This window comes from Nelumbo lutea, chromosome 8 (assembly GCF_056320005.1).
Source record: "Nelumbo lutea isolate HS-2025 chromosome 8, American lotus-T2T, whole genome shotgun sequence".
NCBI classification, from domain to species: domain Eukaryota; kingdom Viridiplantae; phylum Streptophyta; class Magnoliopsida; order Proteales; family Nelumbonaceae; genus Nelumbo; species Nelumbo lutea.
In genome coordinates, this window is record NC_142691.1 from 33,142,081 (window position 1) to 33,161,525 (window position 19,445).

Below are 19,445 nucleotides of genomic sequence, written 5' to 3' on the forward strand. Positions count from 1 at the left end.
CTCTAGATATTTGCATTTGTGCTCAGTTTGAAAGGAGTGCAAGTGCAAATATATAGAGTGCAAAACCTTGTATTTTTGTATTATTTTGTATGTATTTTACTCCTTCCAAACTGAGCCAAACTTACAAATTAAACTTGATTTAAACAACTAAATTAAACAAAGAGTTCAAATTAAAATATATTTGCCACATAAATATTGAATCTCAAAATGATATTCTTATCAAATAAAATAAAAAATAAAATGATAATATAGGGAGAATTTCTTCTTACTTGGTACGGGGTCTCATTCACTACTCGATCATGGGAACAGCCGAAAAGCAATCCACGACAGCATTCTGATTTCCGACTATCCCCGAATAAGCAGTGAACAACTTTTCCAAAGAACTTCTAGATCTGTCTCCAATCCCTCCAACGGAGTAACGACTGAAAGCAACAGAACATGCTCCCCGAATCATGGCCTCATCCCCGCCTCAGAAGAACCGTTACACCTTTGCAACCTTCTTTATCGTTCTCTTACTCCTCATTAGCATGTTCTTATTCAGCAAGCGATCTCTCGAGCCTTCTCTCTCTTTGTACAGGGATCTGTCGTTTAGAATCCTTTCTCCGTCTTCATCTCTCTCTACCCCCAGAATCCCGGTTGCTCCCGTCAATTTGCCGGCCTACACGGAGAGTGTAGAGACGTTTTCCCAGCCATCCACTTCGCCAATCGTTGAACCCGAATCAGAAAACGAGTTCAACACCGAGTCTTTTGGTTCAGAGAACAATAATGGGAGCAGAGAGAGTGAACAGTTGGTAGAAGAGGATGTATCTTTAGTATCTATAAATGAGTCCTTTGCTTCAGTGGTTAATGATAATATCATGGTCGAAGAGAAATCGTCACTTTGGAAAGTGAATTTGGCTGATAAATGTGATTTGTATAAGGGAACATGGATGAAAGACGACAACTACCCAATATACAATCCTGGTTCTTGCCCTTATGTGGACGAGGCTTTTAGCTGCCAAGGAAATGGAAGACGTGATTCGGAGTATCTGAAATGGAGATGGAAGCCAGATGATTGCGATCTTCCCAGGTATGCGAATTGGGCCTTGATTTTTATTTTATTTGTTTTTAACATTCTTTGTTTGGCCTTGCAAATAGATTTCAAAAGGAATACACCTTTCTGCTATTTCTTGCTGCACTTTTCAGACATGTAGGAAATATGAGTTTAGACGAAGTTGTTCTATCTTGTCTACTATAACCTAAATTGGTTGGAGCATGAACATAATACTGCTTTTATGGCCTGAGGATTAGCAAATTTTCATCAACTTGGTTCTAGAATAGAATTTATATTAGAGTTTCTATATTTAAATCAATATTTTTATGTCAAAGGACTTAAGTGAAAAGTTCAATATGTTAGATCATTTCTTCCCGAGAGCTCCACCACCCAATTAACATTGAGCCCAAAACAAATGATGTCTATGAACTCCTTGTTTAGCTAATCCATCCACCAATCCATTAGCAAACCTCCTAACCCATCTTAACTGAATTTGCATTTGTCTTGACAGCAACTTGAACCACCTGAATTCGTTTCTGAAGTGACATAATACCCCTTCTCCTTTTTTCAACCACCCAATGACTATCTTTGAGTCCTCTTCTACAATCAACATTGTGATTCCAATTTCCTTAGCTTTTTGCGCCTCAACAATAGCTGCCATGAATTCAGCTCTCACTGAGTCACCTTGCTCAATAGGCCCTGAAAATAAGCTGCAAATGTTCCCATTCCCATTTCAAATCACTCCTCTAATTCCAGAGGGACCCGGATTTCCCAAGCTACTTCCATCAAAGTTAAGTTTCATCCATCCCCCACTCGGGGGAGACCAAACCTCTAGGACCTTTTGATTCCTAGAGGAAGAAAGGGCAATTGACTGCCAGCTTTGAAAAAGTCTTCCACTGAGAAATTTGGGAATATTTTCAAAGTCTTTACCTAGTGAGGAACTCTAACTGTAACAGTCTCCAAGATTGCTTCCTTGTTTCTTTCTTTTTCCTCAAAGATTCTTAAGTTCCTTTCCTTCCATACTGTCCACACAATTTCTGCCCTTGCACACTTCCATAAGATTCTATCTCTTCTCTTTGTGCTTCTTAGAATGGATGGGCTCAAGAGTCTTTCCAAACTAATAGGAGGGATCCACCTGGAACCAAAGAGAGTAAAACCATTCCCAAATACAACAAGCAAAAGGGCAAGATATTGAGAGATGGAAAACATTCTCACCATTCAGCTTACACAAAATGCACCAATTGGGAGACAAACACCAATTTGGTCTTTTATTTTGCAGCAAGTTGCCCATGCTGATGCTCCCATAGAAATTAGACACATGTTTTTCTTTAAGGATTGAGAGAGCATACAAAGAAGGGAATACATCTTTCAAAGGGAGATCCCCATCCCACACATCTTCCCAGAATTTAATCCTATTACCATAAGCTAGATCATACCTGATATGCGAAAGGAATTAAGGAAGAATACCATGCACTACTTTCCATGGCAAGTTTTTTTTTTTTTTTTTCCTATTAATGTTTCCTAGCCCACCCTCTTCATTCCCTTTTACAACCTTTTCCCATCTAACCAAATAATCTTTTTTTTTTGGGTCTCCTAGCTCCGACAATAAGTCTCTTATCATTTTCGTTACCCTCAAACTTCTTAAGGCACTAAAGACAGACATGAAATAGATAGGGAGGTTCGCCAAGGTTGATTTAATCAAAGTAATTGCCCCCCCCCACAATAAGTGTAATTCCTACTTGACCCAACTAATCTTTTCTCAATTCTCTCCACCATTGGATACCAAAAGCTGACAAACCTTGGATTTCCACCTATAGCTATAATATTTTAAAGGCCATACTCCTCTTTCACACCCCAAAATCTCTACAGATGAACCTAACTCCTTTTCATCAACATTTACACCACCTCACTCTTATTCCAATTAATTTTTGAGTTAGACATTCTTTCAAAGAGGCTAACCACTAGCTTCAAATATCCAACCCCATGGAAACCACCATTCTATTCCTCCCCACCACCCAAACTTTAACCTAATAAGAATCTTTGCCACCAAAATTAAGAGGAAAGATGCCCCTCTCCTTATCTAAACCCTCTAATGGCTGACCCATTCATAATCACTGAAAAGTGACTAGTTTGCAAGAAACCTTTGATCCACTTGCACCACAATTCACCAAAACCACAAGACCTCATAATGTTATTTAGAAAAGCCCAATCCACCAGATCATAAGCTTTCTCCAAATCCAATTTAATTTCCACCCCCCTTTTATAGCTCTTTTATGGGCGTCCACACATTAATTAGTAATAAGAATTTGATTGATAATCTATCTGTCCTGAATAAATGCCCCTTGGTAATGAGAGATGATCGAACTCTCGAAGGGAGAATTTTCTTAATCCTCAAAGACAACACCTTGGCAATTATTTTATAAATGCTAGTAACTAAGATGAATGGCCTGAAATCCTTCGAATGATTTTCATTGGATTCTTTTGGTACTAGGGTGATAAAGGTAGAGTTCATTCTCAGATTAATTATACCCTCCTATGGAGCTCTCTAAACACTCTAAGAAGATCCAACTTAATGATCTCCAGCAATCCTGGTAAAAGGCTAATGTAAATCCATCCGGACCCAGAGCCTTAGATCTATCTATGGAAAATATTGCTTCCTTGGTCTCATCTTCCTTGAACTTTTTTTTTTTTTTTTCCAAAAGTTGGGTCTAGGAGGCATCGATTGATTCCCAATTCATCCATTCAATTGACCATATTTCACTTAGAGGCTTTAAATAAATTTATTTGAAGTGATCCGCAAATACTTTAGCTATCTTTGCTTGATTTGTGACTTCTTACCATCAATTTCTAAACAAGAGATAAGATTTTCTGTCTTCTATCATTAACAATTGCATAAAAATACTTAGTATTAGCATCTCCCTCCATAATCCATTTCTCCCTTTATTTTTGTTTCCAACTTATTTCCTCTCTTAATGGAGTCTCCTGGAGTTTCTTCTTCAACTTTAGCCTTAATCTTTTGTCTTCCTGTATCAACAGTCCATCTGATTCCTTCTATCTATGTCCTCAAATTGCAAAATTAAATTGGAATTCTTCTCCTCCAGTCTACCAAATACTAGCTTATTCCACTCTTATTTTTGCCTTCAGCTTCTGTAGCTTCTTCAAAAATTTCTACCCTTTCCACTCTATATGTTGTTGAACACCACTCCTTCACTCTTTGTTTAAAGACAAGAAGTGTAAGCCACATATTTTCAAACCTAAAGGGGGTAGGTCTGCCAACAACTCCTTGTTGAAAAACACAGATTGACCAATGGTCGGAGGTAATTCTTGGCAAAGTTCTCCCTAATAAACCATTCCAATGTTCTTCCCAATCAACTAAGACAAAGAATCTGTCCAATTTAGAGAAAATCAGATTAGCTTGAAGATTGGACCAAGTAACTCTTGATTGCCCCAGTGGAATGTCTCTTAGGTCAAATGTATCAATAGAGCCATTGAATTTCCTCATGCTGGTTGTTACTTTCTGCCTAGAATCATTCAATTCTTCTGCAAATCTTACCACATTAAAATCACCACCAACAAGCCATGGCCCTATCCATAAACCCCTAATATTTGCCAACTCTTCTCACATCAAGTTCCTTTCTCTATAAGAATGGGTCAATAGACATTTTTTAAACCCACTCAAACTCATCCAGTCATCCTGAACATTTTTCAGTTTAACCGCTGGCACAATGAAGTTTTATTTTGACAAGTTAAAGGAAAATTTTATTAAGGAAAACACAACTGGATACATCCAAAACATGTGTTAAGATAACACCCCACAAGCCCCCAGAAAGACTTCCAACCATATTGAGACAAAACTTCAAAAGAAAATCTCAAAAGAAAACAAAATGCACTGATACTGCATAAACAATATACCCAAATGGAGCATTATTAATCTTCAATCTCTTCAAACTCTTCACAGCCTCCCTCCTCGTCCCAACTTTCTCCTTCAAGAGCATCAGCAGCTTTCCTCTAACTTTCTTCCTTCCTCTTCCTTTCAAAGGCTTCAAGATTTTCCTTTCCTCTTCCTAGAACTTTCTTCCTTCCTCCTCGTCCCAACCGACACAGTGAAGTTCTCTATTAATTCCTCAAAGCACTGAACTACCTCTTCCTTCGAAGCAGTTATTATCCCCAGAGGCACCCCAAGAAGGAAGGAAGCTTCAACTTATTTCTCTTTCTCCCCCAAAGCTTCCAACCCATCTCTTGTCAAGCTCATGGATTTTAGAATCTTGGATTAGAAGAATATCTGGCTTTTCCTTTCTAAGAAGTTCCTTAATTGTTCTCTTCTTTGTTGCACTCCCTAACCCCTTCATACTCCAACTGATAATTTTCATTTCAGCACCAAAACAGACTACCCTAACCTCCTTTCTTCCTATAAACTCCCTTTCCTTCTACATCCCCTTGCACTGAATTCCTTGTCCCCTTCCACATCATTAATTAATTTCTCCATTTCGTTCATCTTTCTCTTTCTTTTTCCTCCTTTCTCCTTCCCTTTCCTCATATATGCCTACACTTCCTCGGGTGATTTTACTTCTAAGCCCAGTTTGGTAGCTAAATCTTCCACCATGTCCTTTCCATTATTTTCCAATCTACTTTCTCCTTCCTCTCTTCCCTTCTCTGAATCCTCACTAGTCTTTATTAAAGACTTCTTCCCTTGCTTCCCTTTCTCTTGTCTCAGCACCCTCCTCAATTTTCTCACCCTCCAGCTCCTTCTTTCTCTCTTAGTTCTCCATGACAATAGGCCTGTCCCTGTACACTTCCAAATTCTCCCCTAAATCCTTGTGGCTTCCTTTTGTAGCTTCCCTTTTATCATTACAAGATCCTTTGATTCCACCCTCTTGTGGCTTTAGTTGGGGTTATCTAGGTCCTGAAAGGATGCCGTACAATCTGCACAAGCTTCAACACCACTACTGGTAGAAAAAATTGAACCGATAGGGATAACTGTTAGAGTTAGATCTCGAAAAGTCAGAGAGAGAGAGAAAAGAACACAACAGATTGGTGGGTGTGACACTATGTGTCAGTCGACACCCTAAAAGATATATTTATATTAAAAAGATAAAAGGATGAATTTGCCCTTAAGTGTACAAAAGAAGAGAGTACAAAGGATAGTTATACAACAAATAAAAGTAAAAGTACAAAAATAGCGTTGCAGCTAGATCTTCTCATAGTCTCTACACTCACCCTCAAACTGATGCCTAGGAATAAGCATCAGTTTGTCCATGAGAAATAGATGCCAAGCCCGAGTCATTACTTTAGTCAACAAATCTGCTAGTTGGAGCCCGGAGGAGACATGAGGAAGAGATATGTTACCCTCAAGAAGGAGATTGTGGATGAAGTGGCAATCAACTTCTATGTGTTTGGTGCGCTCATGGAAGACGGGGTTGGAAGCAATTTTAACTGCACTGACATTGTCTGCATAGAGAGGAACAAATGATGGTGGTTCATGAAGTATTTCAAATAGAAGAGCCCGGAGCCATATGATCTCACTAGACATGGAAGACATAACCATGTATTCAGCTTCAGTAGAAGATCTGGACATAGTATCTTGTTTCTTGCACTTCCACGAGATAAGAGAGTTGCCTAAGAATACACACCAGCCAGTAGTAGACCGTCGGGTATTAGGCAACCAACCCAATCAGCATCCGCATAAGCTATAAGGCTAATAGAGGATGAGGAAGAGAAGAATATCCCATGTAACAGGGTGCCTCGCACATATCTAATGATCCGAGGAACTGCAGATAAATGAGGTTGTCTTGGGGAAGACACAAACTGGCTCACTATCTGAACTGCATAAGATATATTTGGCCGAGTCATGGTGAGATATATCAAACTGCCCACTAATTGACGATAAAGGTTAGGATTTTCAAGGAGAGAACCATCATCTTTGCTAAGTTTCAAGTTCAATTCTAGTGGGGTATCCACAATCTTGGAGTCACTAAGATTTACCAGTTTGATGAGATCAACCACATACTTTTGTTGGTTAACAAAGTAACCCTGAGAGTTTTTGCTCACTTCAAGTCCCAAGAAGTATGTCAAAGGCCCCAAGTCCTTCATCTTAAAGGACTCACTGAGTAATTGTTGTAGCCTAGCAATTCCTTCTATATCATTCTCTGTAATGAGAATGTCGTTGACATAGAGGAGTAATATCGTTATTCCCTGCTTCCGTCTTGAGATGAATAAAGAATAATCAAAAGAACTCTGGATAAAGCCAACATTGGTGATGATAGATCTGAACTTCTCAAACCAGGCCCTAGGAGCTTGCTTCAGGCCATAAAGTGACTTCTTTAGACGACAAACAAGCTGTGGGTCTGTACAATATTCAGGAGGAGGCTTCATTATAGACTGTCTCTTTCAACTCCCCATGGAGAACAACATTCTTGACATCCATCTGATGGATTGTCCACTATTTGGCTGCAGATACAACCATTAGAAGTCTTACAGTGGTCATCTTAGCTACAGGAGCAAAGGTCTCCTCATGGTCTATCCCATATTCTTGTTTGTAGCCTTGTGCAACCAGCCTAGCTTTGTATCTATCTAGGCTTCCATCGGATTTTAGTTTCACAGAGTAAACCCATCTACTTCCTATGAGAGATGTCTCAGGTGGAGCTTTGACCAAGTCCCAGGTGTCATTCTCAAGAAGGGCTCGAATGTTAGAATCCATGGCATCTTTTCAGTGTGTTTCTACTACAACCTGCTGGTAAGATTTGGAAATGTTTGGCAAATAAAACAGGAAAAAGAGCTATGGTCTGGTGAAAAACCATAACGGTCAGGTGGGCGAGAAATTCTAGAAGAACGACATAGAGTGGGAACAGTAGGTTCAGGGGGAAGGTCAGGTACACTTAGTGAGGCAGCTAGAGTGACTGGATCAATAACTGGTGGCAGAGCAGGGGGGGCATTGAGACTGAAGAAGGCCATTGCTTCTTGAAGTAGGTTTGAAATTGTTGTGGAGGTGACAAAGGAATGTCTGAGGTACCCGTAGAATCAAAACTGTGCAACAAGGAAATGGGAGGAGCTGGGAATTTTACAATATGTTCAAAGAAGGACACACTTTCAAGAAAAACTACATTATGAGAGATTCTAATACGACGAACCGAAGGATCATAGCATAGGAACCCATTATGTTCAGAACTGCACCCCATAAAGGCACACTAAGCTGCTTGTGTAGTTAACTTTGTGCGTTCATGAGGTGGGAGGTGGACAAAACAAGCACAACCAAAAACCCTGAGCATGGATAGGTCAAGGGATTTGTGAAAGAGAGATTAAAAAGGAGAAGAGTTATTCAAAATAGATGATGGAAGATGATTTATGAGATACATAGCAGTGTTGGCCACCTCCACCCAAAACCAAGAGGGGACATGAGAATCTTGTAGAAGTGTCTTGACTACACTCAAGATATGCCCATTCTTCCTTTTTGCTACCTGTTTTGTTGTGTGGTGCCTAGACAGGATTTTTGGGGTTGAATTCCATGTTTATACTGTCCCCTTGAATCCGATCGTAGCACACATATTTGAGCATCAAATTGGATAGTAACATAGGTGTGAAAGTGTTTAAATACTGTCTACACTTTAGATTTCTTTCGGAGAAAATAAATCCAAGTAAAACGGGTGCAATCGTCAATAAAGGTCACAAAGTACTTATATCCCAGCCATGAGACAATTGGAGACAACCAGACATCACTATGTATTAAATAAAAAGGAACTGTTGCATGATCAGTGTGAGAAGGAAAAGGTAAAGTATGACTTGTTAGAGTTAGCCGAATAAGGGTAGATTAGTCAACTCACCTTGGTTAAGTTATGAGCTTACGTGGCAGTCTTATTAGAGGTTCTCTGTCCCATACTTAAGTAGGGGCAGTTTAGTCCTTGTACATTTAATTAGAAGCCTAATCACTATTAAGAGGTCGACTGATAGGGTTTAGCTATTAGGTTCGACAGTTCTTTCATCTTCTTCTTCTTCTCTTCTTCTTCTTCTTCTCCTTCTCTTTCTTCTTCTCCTTATTGGTTCGGACTACTATAGCTACAGTAGAAACATGGTATCAGAGCATGACAACTTCAGTTCGTGACCTGTTTCAGTTCGTGACAACTTCAGTTCGTGCTTCAGTTCTCTCTTTTTCTGCTCTGGGCTGTCAATGGAGAAAAGTGGTTCGTCCTAGGCCTGAAACATCACAACTCTTCTTTTTTCTAGTGCACAGAACCTCCTTTCCTAAGAAAACAACTTCAGCAGTGAATGGTTGGCTGAAGCTCTCAAACGAAGGTTGGTTATCTCTCCTCTGTGTGCTGTTGGTATTTATGGGTTGAAAATCTTCAAGAACTTGAGAGGACTGATCAGAACCTAGAGAACTAGGTTGGTTGTTGCCCTGGTTCTTGGAAAAATTCCAAGAACAGGCTGTGTTTACAATGACCAAATGGTGTAAGGGCTGCTGCTACTGTAGGTGGCCAAATGGTGCAAGGTGTAATGCAATGGTACTAGTTGAGTTTTTGTTGGTCTTGTGGTGCCCTCTTAAAAGCGTTAAAGCAGGTCTGTATTGTGTGTGACAGTTATGGCTGTGTGGTGGTGCTTGTAATGCACAAACTCTGTTGAGTAGTTGTAAGAGAGCTTGCATGTGGTTAGTAAGTGCTGAATTAATGTCGGTGTAGTCTGTGTTTTTTTTTGTGAAATCAGTAGTGTTGTGGATAAGAACAAAGGCGTGTGTATCTATCATTGTGTTTAGGGACTGCTATAGGTTCTGGAACATCAAACTCTTGACAACAGCACTTAGTTGGTGATTGGGAATTCAGATTAGAGGCAGCATTGAAAGAGTATTATGGCTGTAGTGATCAGAAACCTAGTGTGGTGGTTTCCTCTGACTATCTAGGTGTACATATGACCTCAATTAAACTGAATGGTGAGAAATATGTTCCATGGGCCAAGTCGGTGGAAGTTTTTCTCAAGGCAAAGAGAAAAGTGAAGCATGTGAAAGAAGATAAACCACCGGCTGACTCTCCAGGGTTTGATGGTTGGGAACAGGATGATGCTCAAATCATGACATGGCTATGGAACAGTATGGAACTCAAAATAAGTGCCAACTTCATGTTCTTAGATACAACTAAGGACATATGGGAACATGCCAAGAAGCTGTATTCTGGGCAAGATAATACTACAAGGGTATATCAGCTCTATCAGGAGTACTTTGGTCTGCAACAAGGAAATAAAACCCTAGAAGAGTACTATGCCAGTGTGAAGAACCTCAGAAATGAATTCAATGTCTATCATTCTCTCACTCCAGATGTTAAGGTTCAGCAACAACAGAGGGAACAACTAGATGTCACAAGGTTCTTAGTGGGGTTGAAATCAGAGTATGAACCAGTTAGGGCCCAAAAATTGGGGGGCTCTACCCTTCCTACAATTGAGGAAGTGTTTGCTCGGCTTCGCAGGATTTCTTTGGGACAGACAAAGAATCCCACACAGTCTGATAGATCAGCTTTTGTGACAGCCAGAGGAGGTGGACGTGGTACGAAAGGGGGAGGACATGCCTCCCGAGGAGGTCGTGGTGGTTCAATATTTGGCCGTGGTGGTGGTCGTGACTCAGGGGGAGGCCGTGGCAAAGAAACAGGCAGCTCTACAAGGAAGTGTACCCACTATGGCAGGGAAGGACATTCCGTAAATTTCTGTTATGATCTTCATGGCCGCCCTCCCTCTAAATGGGCCAATCATGTTGTTGCTGGTGGGGTTGATGTCAGTGATAATCAACAGGCAGACCTAACTCCTTCCACATCTACATCTGTTTCCGGAAGGGAGATGGTGAGTGTACTGCGTGATGAGTATGGGCGGTTCCTTCAGTCCACTTCACAGCACACTACTGCTACTCTTGCCCACTTAGGTATAGCTTGCCTGTCATCTAAAACCTCTCCTTGGATTATTGACTGTAGAGCCTCTGATCACATGACCGGGACTCCAGGTGTGTTCTCTTCTCTCTCTGAAACTTCCACATCTCAAACTGTTACCCTTGCCAATGGTTCTTCCTCTCCCATCTGTGCTATTGGCAATGTTGACATGGCTTCTCTTTCTTTATCATCTGTTCTATATGCCCCTAAGTTTCCATTCAATCTTATGTCTGTTAGTAAATTAACCAAGACTCTTAACTGCTATGTTACTTTTTTCCCTTCCTCTTGTGTTTTTCAGGATCTCAGGACGGGGAAGAAGATTGGTGGGGGGCATGAAGCTGGTGGATTGTATTACCTTGATGGTGGTGGATCGTCAGTTGCACTTCAGACTTCACTCACTCTACAGTGGCATTGTCAACTGGGACATCCTTCTCTCAAGGCACTCAAGATACTAGTTCCGTCTTCGAGTAATTTGTCAGTGTTACAGTGTGAGTCGTGTTAGTTTGGGAAACATCGTCGTGTTTCCTTCAGTCCTAGAGTTGAAAGTCGTATGTTGAGTCATTTTGCTTTGGTTCATTTAGATGTTTGGGGCCCGATCAAAATAGAGTCTTATAATGGTTACAAGTATTTTGTCACTTTTATTGATGATTGTTTAAGAATAACATGGATTTATTTAATGAAGGAAATGAGTGAATTATTTTCCATTTTTCAAAAATTCCATGCTGAAATACATACACAATTTGGTGTTCCAATCAAAGTTCTTTGTTCAGATAATGGCCGTGAATATTTTCTAACTTCCTTTCAACAGTATTTAGAATAGCATGACATCATTCATCAAACTTCTTGTGCATCCACTCCTCAACAAAATGGGGTGGCTGAACGGAAGAACTGTCATCTCCTTGAAACAACTCGGTCTATTCTTCATCATATGAGCGCTCCTAAACGGTTTTGGAGAGATGCTGTACTTACTGCGTGTTTCCTCATTAATCGGATGCCCTCCTTTATTCTTCATGGTCGGTCTCCCTTCTCTATCTTGTTTCCCACCTTGTCTCCCTTTCCATTAACACCTCGTATCTTTGACTGTGTGTGCTTTGTTCACAATCTGAGTCCTGGAATAGACAAGTTGGATGCACGCTCCATTAAGTGTGTCTTTCTTGGCTACTCTCGGACTCGAAAACGGTACAAGTGTTACAATCCCATTACTTGAAAGTGCTATGTCTGTCCTGATGTCACATTTTTTGAGTCTGTTCCCTTCTTCTCAGGAACTGAAGCATCTTCGTCTCCACCTTTACTTCCTCTTCCTCTTCCGGTCAGTGATCCCATTCCGGGTGTTCCTGTTGGAGTTGACTCGTCACCTCATCCAGTGCAGATCCCTACTGAACGACCACCAATTCGGGAATTGTATACACGTCGAACGACACCGGCCCCTCCTCCAACTTCTACCTTGTACGCGGATCCTGTCGTTGCTTCTGTTGCTGAACCTTCAGGAGTTGACCTACCCATTGCCTTACGGAAAGGTAAACGTAGTTCTACTCTCCATCCCATTTCCAATTTTGTTTTAGTATCTCGCCTTTCCGCCTCACATCGCCAGTTTGTTTCACTATTGTCGTCAATTTCCATACCTAACAATGTCCAAGAGGCTCTTATTTCACCTGGGTGGAGGCAAGCAATGGAGGAGGAACTCTCTGCTCTTTAGCATACTCACACGTGGGAGCTCATTACTCTTCCTCCTGGTAAGCATGTTGTGGGTTGTAAATGGGTTATATTGTTAAATACTTGCCAGATGGTAGTGTGGAGCGTCTGAAAGCCAGACTTGTTGCTAAAGGGTATTCACATTTGTATGGAGTGGACTATATGGAGACCTTATCTCCAGTGGCTAAGATTAGCTCTGTCCGTGTGTTAATTTCTCGGGCAGTTATGTATGATTGGCCCTTATTTCAACTTGACATAAAAAATGCCTTCCTTCATGGTGACCTTATAGAGGAGGTATATATGGAGCAACTACCTGGGTTTGTTGCTCAGGGGGAGGCTGGTAAGGTGTGCAGACTGAAAAGGGCAATTTATGGGTTGAAACAATCACCTCGAGCTTGGTTCGGGAAATTTAGTGAAGTGGTGAAGAATTTTGGAATGAAACAATGCTAGGTTGATCACTCAGTGTTCAGCTATGACTCAGAAGCTGGAAAGATATTATTAGTGGTCTATGTGGATGATATTGTCATAACTGGCAGTGACAAATTGGGGATCGACAAACTCAAGGTCTTTCTGCAAAATCATTTTCAAAAAAAGACCTTGGGACATTGAAGTATTTCTTGGGTATAGAAGTTGCTAGATCAAGACAAGGTGTAAACCTGTGCCAAAGAAAATATGTTGTCGATCTATTGGACGAAACATGATTGTTAGGTGCAAAACCGGTTGAGACTCCAATAGAACCAAATGTTAAGTTGAGCAGTGATACAAGGGAAATATTTGATGATCCTGGAAGGTATAGACGACTAGTGGGGAAGCTGAACTATTTGACTATCACGAGACCAGACATCTCCTTTGCAGTAAGTGTGGTGAGCCTATTTATGCAGAACCCTCGTATATCTCACTGGGATGCAGTTCTTAGAATTGTAAGATATTTGAAGGGAGCTTCGGGCCGTGGGCTATTGTATAAATCAGGAGGAAAACTTGAAGTAGTTGGGTACACGGATGCAGATTGGGCGGGCTCCGTGTCTGATAGAAAATCTACTACAGGTTACTGCACATTTCTTGGAGGAAATCTTGTGATGTGGAAGAGTAAAAAATAGACGGTTGTGGCTAGAAGCAATGCTAAAGCCGAGTATAGAGCCATGGCACACACTACATGTGAATTAGTGTGATTGAGGAATCTCCTACAAGAAATCGGGTTCCACATGGATAAACCTATGAAGTTGTACTGTGACAATCAAGCTGCACTCCATATCTCATCCAACCCTGTTTTTCATGAGAGAACAAAGCACATAGAGATTGATTGCCACTTCGTGAGGGAGAAGGTTCTTACTGGAGAGATAAGCACAAAACATGTAAGCTCAGGTGATCAATGGGCAGATTTGTTTACAAAAGCCTTAAGCTCAGGGAGAGTGAACTATATAGGTAACAAGTTGGGATTATATGACATATATTCTCCAGCTTGAGGGGGAGTGTTAGAGTTAGCCGAATAAGGGTAGATTAGTCAACTCACCTTGGTTAAGTTATGAGCTTATGTGGCAGTCTTATTAGAGGTTCTCTGTCCCATACTTAAGTAGGGGCAGTTTAGTCCTTGTACATTTAATTAGAAGCCTAATCACTATTAAGAGGTCGACTGATAGGGTTTATCTATCAGGTTCGACAGTTCATTCATCTTCTTCTTCTCTTCTTCTTCTTCTTCTCCTTCTCTTTCTTCTTCTCCTTACTGGTTCGGACTACTGTAGCTACAGTAGAAACATGACTCTTACATAAACCACAAGTGATGCAATCTTTATTCACATTCTTAAAAGAAATAGTAGAAATAGGTAAACTACCAGAAGCAAATAATTGATCAAGTTTCTTAGAGAATGGGTGGCCCAGGCGTTTATGCCACAAGTGCCAATCATTATTACAGTTAACAGATTCAAAACTAGAAGTAGTAGAAATCAAACACAAAGTAGAAGCAAGTGCAGCCTTATTCTTCTCAAATTCCAAAGCAAATAGTCTTCCCAGTTTACACTCATTCCCCTTCACCTCCCCAGTTTGCTAGTCCTGTATCAAACAACCATCAGAAGTGAATGAGATATTGTTACCTTCCTCTACAAGTTGGCCAATAGAAATTAAATTGGTGGTAAGCTTAGCTACAAATAATGTTTTGGATAAATAAAATGGAGATGACTTAGAAGTAGATAAGTACAAATCATCACATCCAAGTATATCTAATTTCTCACCATTAGCAGTAACAATGTGTTTATTGGGAAGATGGAGTTTGGTGCACTGACCAAGTGTGGCCCCTGTCATATGGTTAGAGGCTCTTTAGTCAATATACTTGAGATGATTCAGTGAGGGACAATAGGTCGGTGACTTACCAGACAGACCAATTGCAGAGAAGGTTGAAGAGATAACCGAGGACATAAGCTGTTGAATCCGTTCTTCAAACATGCCACCTGAAGTGTCATTTGGCCAGCCACAAAAGTAATGGAGGACATTGCATCTGATCCATCTATAGTGGTTTGACATGCCTTGTAGCTTCCTTTCTTCTAATTTGATCCACTGCTTTCCTGAGGCTGAGTAGGGCATTTAGTAATAATATGGCTGAATTGCTTACAGTAAGTGCACGTATTCTTTTTCTTGTAGTGGGAGACAACATGTCTGAACTCCTTACACTCATAGCACTATACTTTAGAGAAGTCCTTCCCCTTTGGTTTTGTTGCCAGGAAGACAATATCAATGTTAGACTCTTTTCTTCCATCCAGAGTAGTCTGTATGGCAAATCTGGTTTCAGCCCTCAAATCCCCAAGAACAGTATCCAGGTCAGGAAGTGTTCCTCGGCATAGGATATTAGATCTGACAATTTCGAACTCAGGCCTGAGGTGCATTAGGAAGTGCATAATCTTCCTTCTATCAAAATGTTCCTTCATATACTTCACACAACATTCCGATGGATCCTTTCCCATGTGTACAAGCTCATACTCTGTCCAAAGGTTAATAAACCCAACATAATACTCCTGGACCTTCCTTTCTCCTTGATAATATGAGAAAATGTCGACCTCTATCTGGTACTGTCTCGAGGTGTTTGATTGCTAATATATTTTCTCAAGATACTCATACATCACATAGGCAGTTCTGTATCATCTCATAGGAATTGTAATATCAGTTTCAACCGATCCTAGGATCCATGATGCGATTTTCGCATTATCAATTCTCCACTGATTAAGATCCTTAATGTCTGAATCATCAGGTTTAACTACATATCCATCCAGATATCCCCAGAGACCTTTTTCCTCCACATGAAATTGAAAATTAAATTTCCAAGGTGCATAGTTCGTACCATTAAACTTAATAGGGAGAACTTCCATCTTTCTGATGCCATTGAATCACAAGAGCAAGAAAACCACAAAGAGTAGGGTCAAAACAGAGGAAAGAAAGAGGTACCTTTCAACTGATGTCCAGAAAAGGAAACTGTAAGGGTCTGCCAAACTCAGAAGTGGCTCAAAACCCTTTTAAATCAAATCCAATTCAAACCAAACCAACTAGAGTCAGTAGATGTTCTCTGGGTGACACTAAATCCAAAGTTTCAACCTAGTTTCAGCCTGATCCGATGCCTCTAGAGGGAGATCCAACAAAAAAAAGAAATCTGATGGCGCAACAGTCCAGGAAAAGTGTCTGTAGAGTTCTGATTGAATGCAGCCTCAAATAAGCGATTCAAGAGCACTTGAGAGCCTCTGAAATACTGTTAGGGAGTACTCTAGATAGCAGAGAAGAAAAGGGTTATGAAGAGGTTATATGCAGATCAGGTCGTGACCTGCTTTGATACTATGTCAGAGTCAGATCGAAAAGTTAGAGAGAGAGAGAGAGAGAGAGAGAGAGAGAGAGAGAGAGAGAGAGAGAGAGAGACATAGCAGATTGGTGGGTGTGACACTATGTGTCAGTCAACACCCTAAAAAATATATTTATATTAAAAAGATAAAAGGACAAATCTGCCCTTAGCGTACAAAGGAAAGAGAGTAACATGGATAGTTATACAACAAATAAAAGGAAAAGAACATTGGAGCAAGACTTGCAGAGGCCCCTGGTTAGGTTCTTTAACCTGTTCAGTCTCTTGACCCCTTTCCCCCTTGCAATCAGTTGGAGCTTCTTGGATAGGGTAGAGCTGTGCATTTGTCTGGGCCAAAAATGAGCTTGCCACCAAAATCGATGTATCTGCACAAGTATTCAGGTTCAAATGCTTGTCCAACCTCTGGATACCCATCCTTGCTGTTGAATTGTTAATGTTTCTCCTCCTCTTTGATCCCTGTGTACCCTCTGCAGCATTCCCCTTCTCTACACCCGTCTCTTTCATAATCTGGCAATCTCCAGGAACATTTTCTTATTCTGAAAATCGCGTACAACTAACTCTATCCATGCCGAAAAGATCTGATAAGTGAAAATCCTTTAGATCCAGCATCACTTGCACTGTTCCCTCCACACTACCAATACTAGTTTCATTGTCAGAGCAGCAATCTTCCTCAATTAATCCAGCCAAAATCTTCGTTCTCCTCTTTTCGATCATCTTTGATTCTTGAATACCTTGGATTGGGTCAGTTGTTGGGAGATTGAACCTTAACCCATTGAAGTGCATTGGAGAATGAAGCTTTTGTTCTGTTGGTCTTCGATGGGGATGATGATAGACAAACCTTATTGTCCCCCATTGACTTCAATAGTTCCCCCTGGCATGTGACTTTTAAAGAATCACGTGCGTCTGGTTGAACTGCTGGTCCGTCTTGTCGGTTTAGGCAAGTTTCTTCGTTTTTCTTCTCCGGCCTACCCTGCTCTTAAGTACCTCTATGTAGGATTTAGAATTTGAATTTGCCCAATCTTAGGAAGTTGGAGTGGTCCCTTTTCCCCGTTCGACATTAAAACTTCCTTGTTTAATACTCCCATCAATTCCCATTTATAAGCCTCTTCTTCTCTGCCATGTGGCAACCAACCCACCATGTCATCTTCTTCTTGAACCTCCTGTTCTATTCCCCAAAGAGACGCTTCAGTTTCCGATGCAATCCAGAGTCTTCACCATCCCCCTTCAGCGAGCAGCTCCAGGGCATGTGGGATCGAATCTGGTTTTGCTCCCACAATCTTCATTCTCACAGCTCTGAGGTCGGAAAGATTGAAAGCTACTAAAATGCCTCAACAGACCGCTGCAATTTTATCCAGAACTTGAAACTTCCACAGATTAAAGGGAAGTCCGAAGATCCTGATCTCTGTTCGTCCTCCATTCAACTCCTTTAAATTGCAGAAAGGATTCCACCTTTCAATCAACATCCCGCCCTCTCTGGTCGGCAGCTTCATTGTTTCAGTAATGGCTCCAGTGAAGTCTATAACAACTTTCTTCTCATCAAATGACATTGCCAAGGGAGAGTTCTCACAGTGGGATAACTGCTAAGAGATCCACCAAAAGACCTTTCCAATCCACTACTTTCTTTCTTGCAGAGATTTACCACATCTTCCAATCTTCCAACGTTCCTTCCACCATGGTCTTCAGTAATTTCAGATCACTGCACACTATCTCCTCCTTGAAATCTTCTGTTTTGCTTTAAATCATGCCCCCACTACCAGCTTTGAAATTTGCTCAGTCAAAACGTCAAGCCCCATCCTGTTCTGCCACCTTCTCTGTTATAGGTCTTCTAACACCTCTGTGATCTTGACCCAGCCATGTTTTCCCTTTCCCTATGGAAAGCAAATGAGTTGTCTTTGATTGTTTCCAAAAGCTTCAGTCAACATGATGAAAGATCCCCCATCATTGCATTTCACAGTTGCAGAATATCTTCTCCCTTGCTTGTCTAATTCTCCCAACCTGGTGACATGATGGTTAACACTGCCCCATCAATAAATTCCTTAAACCAGTCCAAAGAATCCTTGAACAGAACCATCATTGATCTCCTATGCTCTCTGATTTTCACCGCTAAGACTCCATTTGTTTCCTCGAACAAGAAGATTTCCTTTTCAACCATCACCTCCTTCCTCCACTTTGTTGCTGGAGTAAAGCCTGTGGCTGCTTCTGAGTCTCACGTCCCTTGGGTTCGTCTCTTCCATCATCACCTCCTTCGTCTGCTTATTGTGGGTAAATTTGGCTTATGGTGGAAAATGTCAACTAATCAATCTAAATCTTCAGTTGATTTCACCTCATGTAGTTTTCTAACTTTGATTTATTTACGTCAATGGGTCAGAAATATGCACCAGAACCCATGTAAATTGACTCTCTTTACATTCCGGTTTATACAAAGTATAACAGATCAATGGTTTCTATTTATGAATATTCACCTCAACTCAGCCTTTATTCCAACATTTTGGGGTCGGCTGGATGAATCCTTTCCAGCCATTGTGCTCTACTAGGTCTGTTTTCTGTCAAACAAGAAATTCTTAAATAATTTTTATTTTTTATCACTTTAGACCAGTTTTCATTGGTCTTTCCCTTGCCATTTTAGAGCCCTCTAGGTGAACTAATCCACTCCTAAAGTGCAGTCATTGGTCATCTATGCAAATGACTGAACCAATGTTCTCTCTATCAAGGGAAAAGTTTTCTGTTAACTTATGACTTCTAAAATCAACTTTTTCCACTTCAGGCCATGTTTTCTTTATCTTCCCCTTGCTCTTTTAGATCCTTTTACCTGCACTAATTCACTCCTCACAGGTGTGGTCATTGGTTGTCTATGCATACGACCAACTATTTTGCTATATCAGGAGCCATGCTTTCTGTCAAATAGTAACTTCTTAAATCATTTTTACCACTTCAGATTCTTTGGTCTTCACCTTTCTGTTTTGGAGCTCAGTACTTGCATCAATTCATTCCT

The 19,445-nt window shown here is 40.7% G+C and overlaps 1 protein-coding gene across 1 annotated transcript in view; it reads left to right on the plus strand.

Annotated features, from left to right (window-relative positions):
• Positions 1 to 221: 221 nt before the first annotated feature.
• The window catches only part of TBL5 (TRICHOME BIREFRINGENCE-LIKE 5), a 40,793-nt gene continuing 21,569 nt past the window's right edge, over positions 222 to 19,445 (plus strand). The window contains exon 1 of the mRNA XM_088958967.1: positions 222 to 1,069. Coding sequence (XP_088815093.1) covers positions 453 to 1,069 — 617 coding nt within the window. The 5' untranslated portion in view covers positions 222 to 452. The remainder of the gene's footprint in view (positions 1,070 to 19,445) is intronic.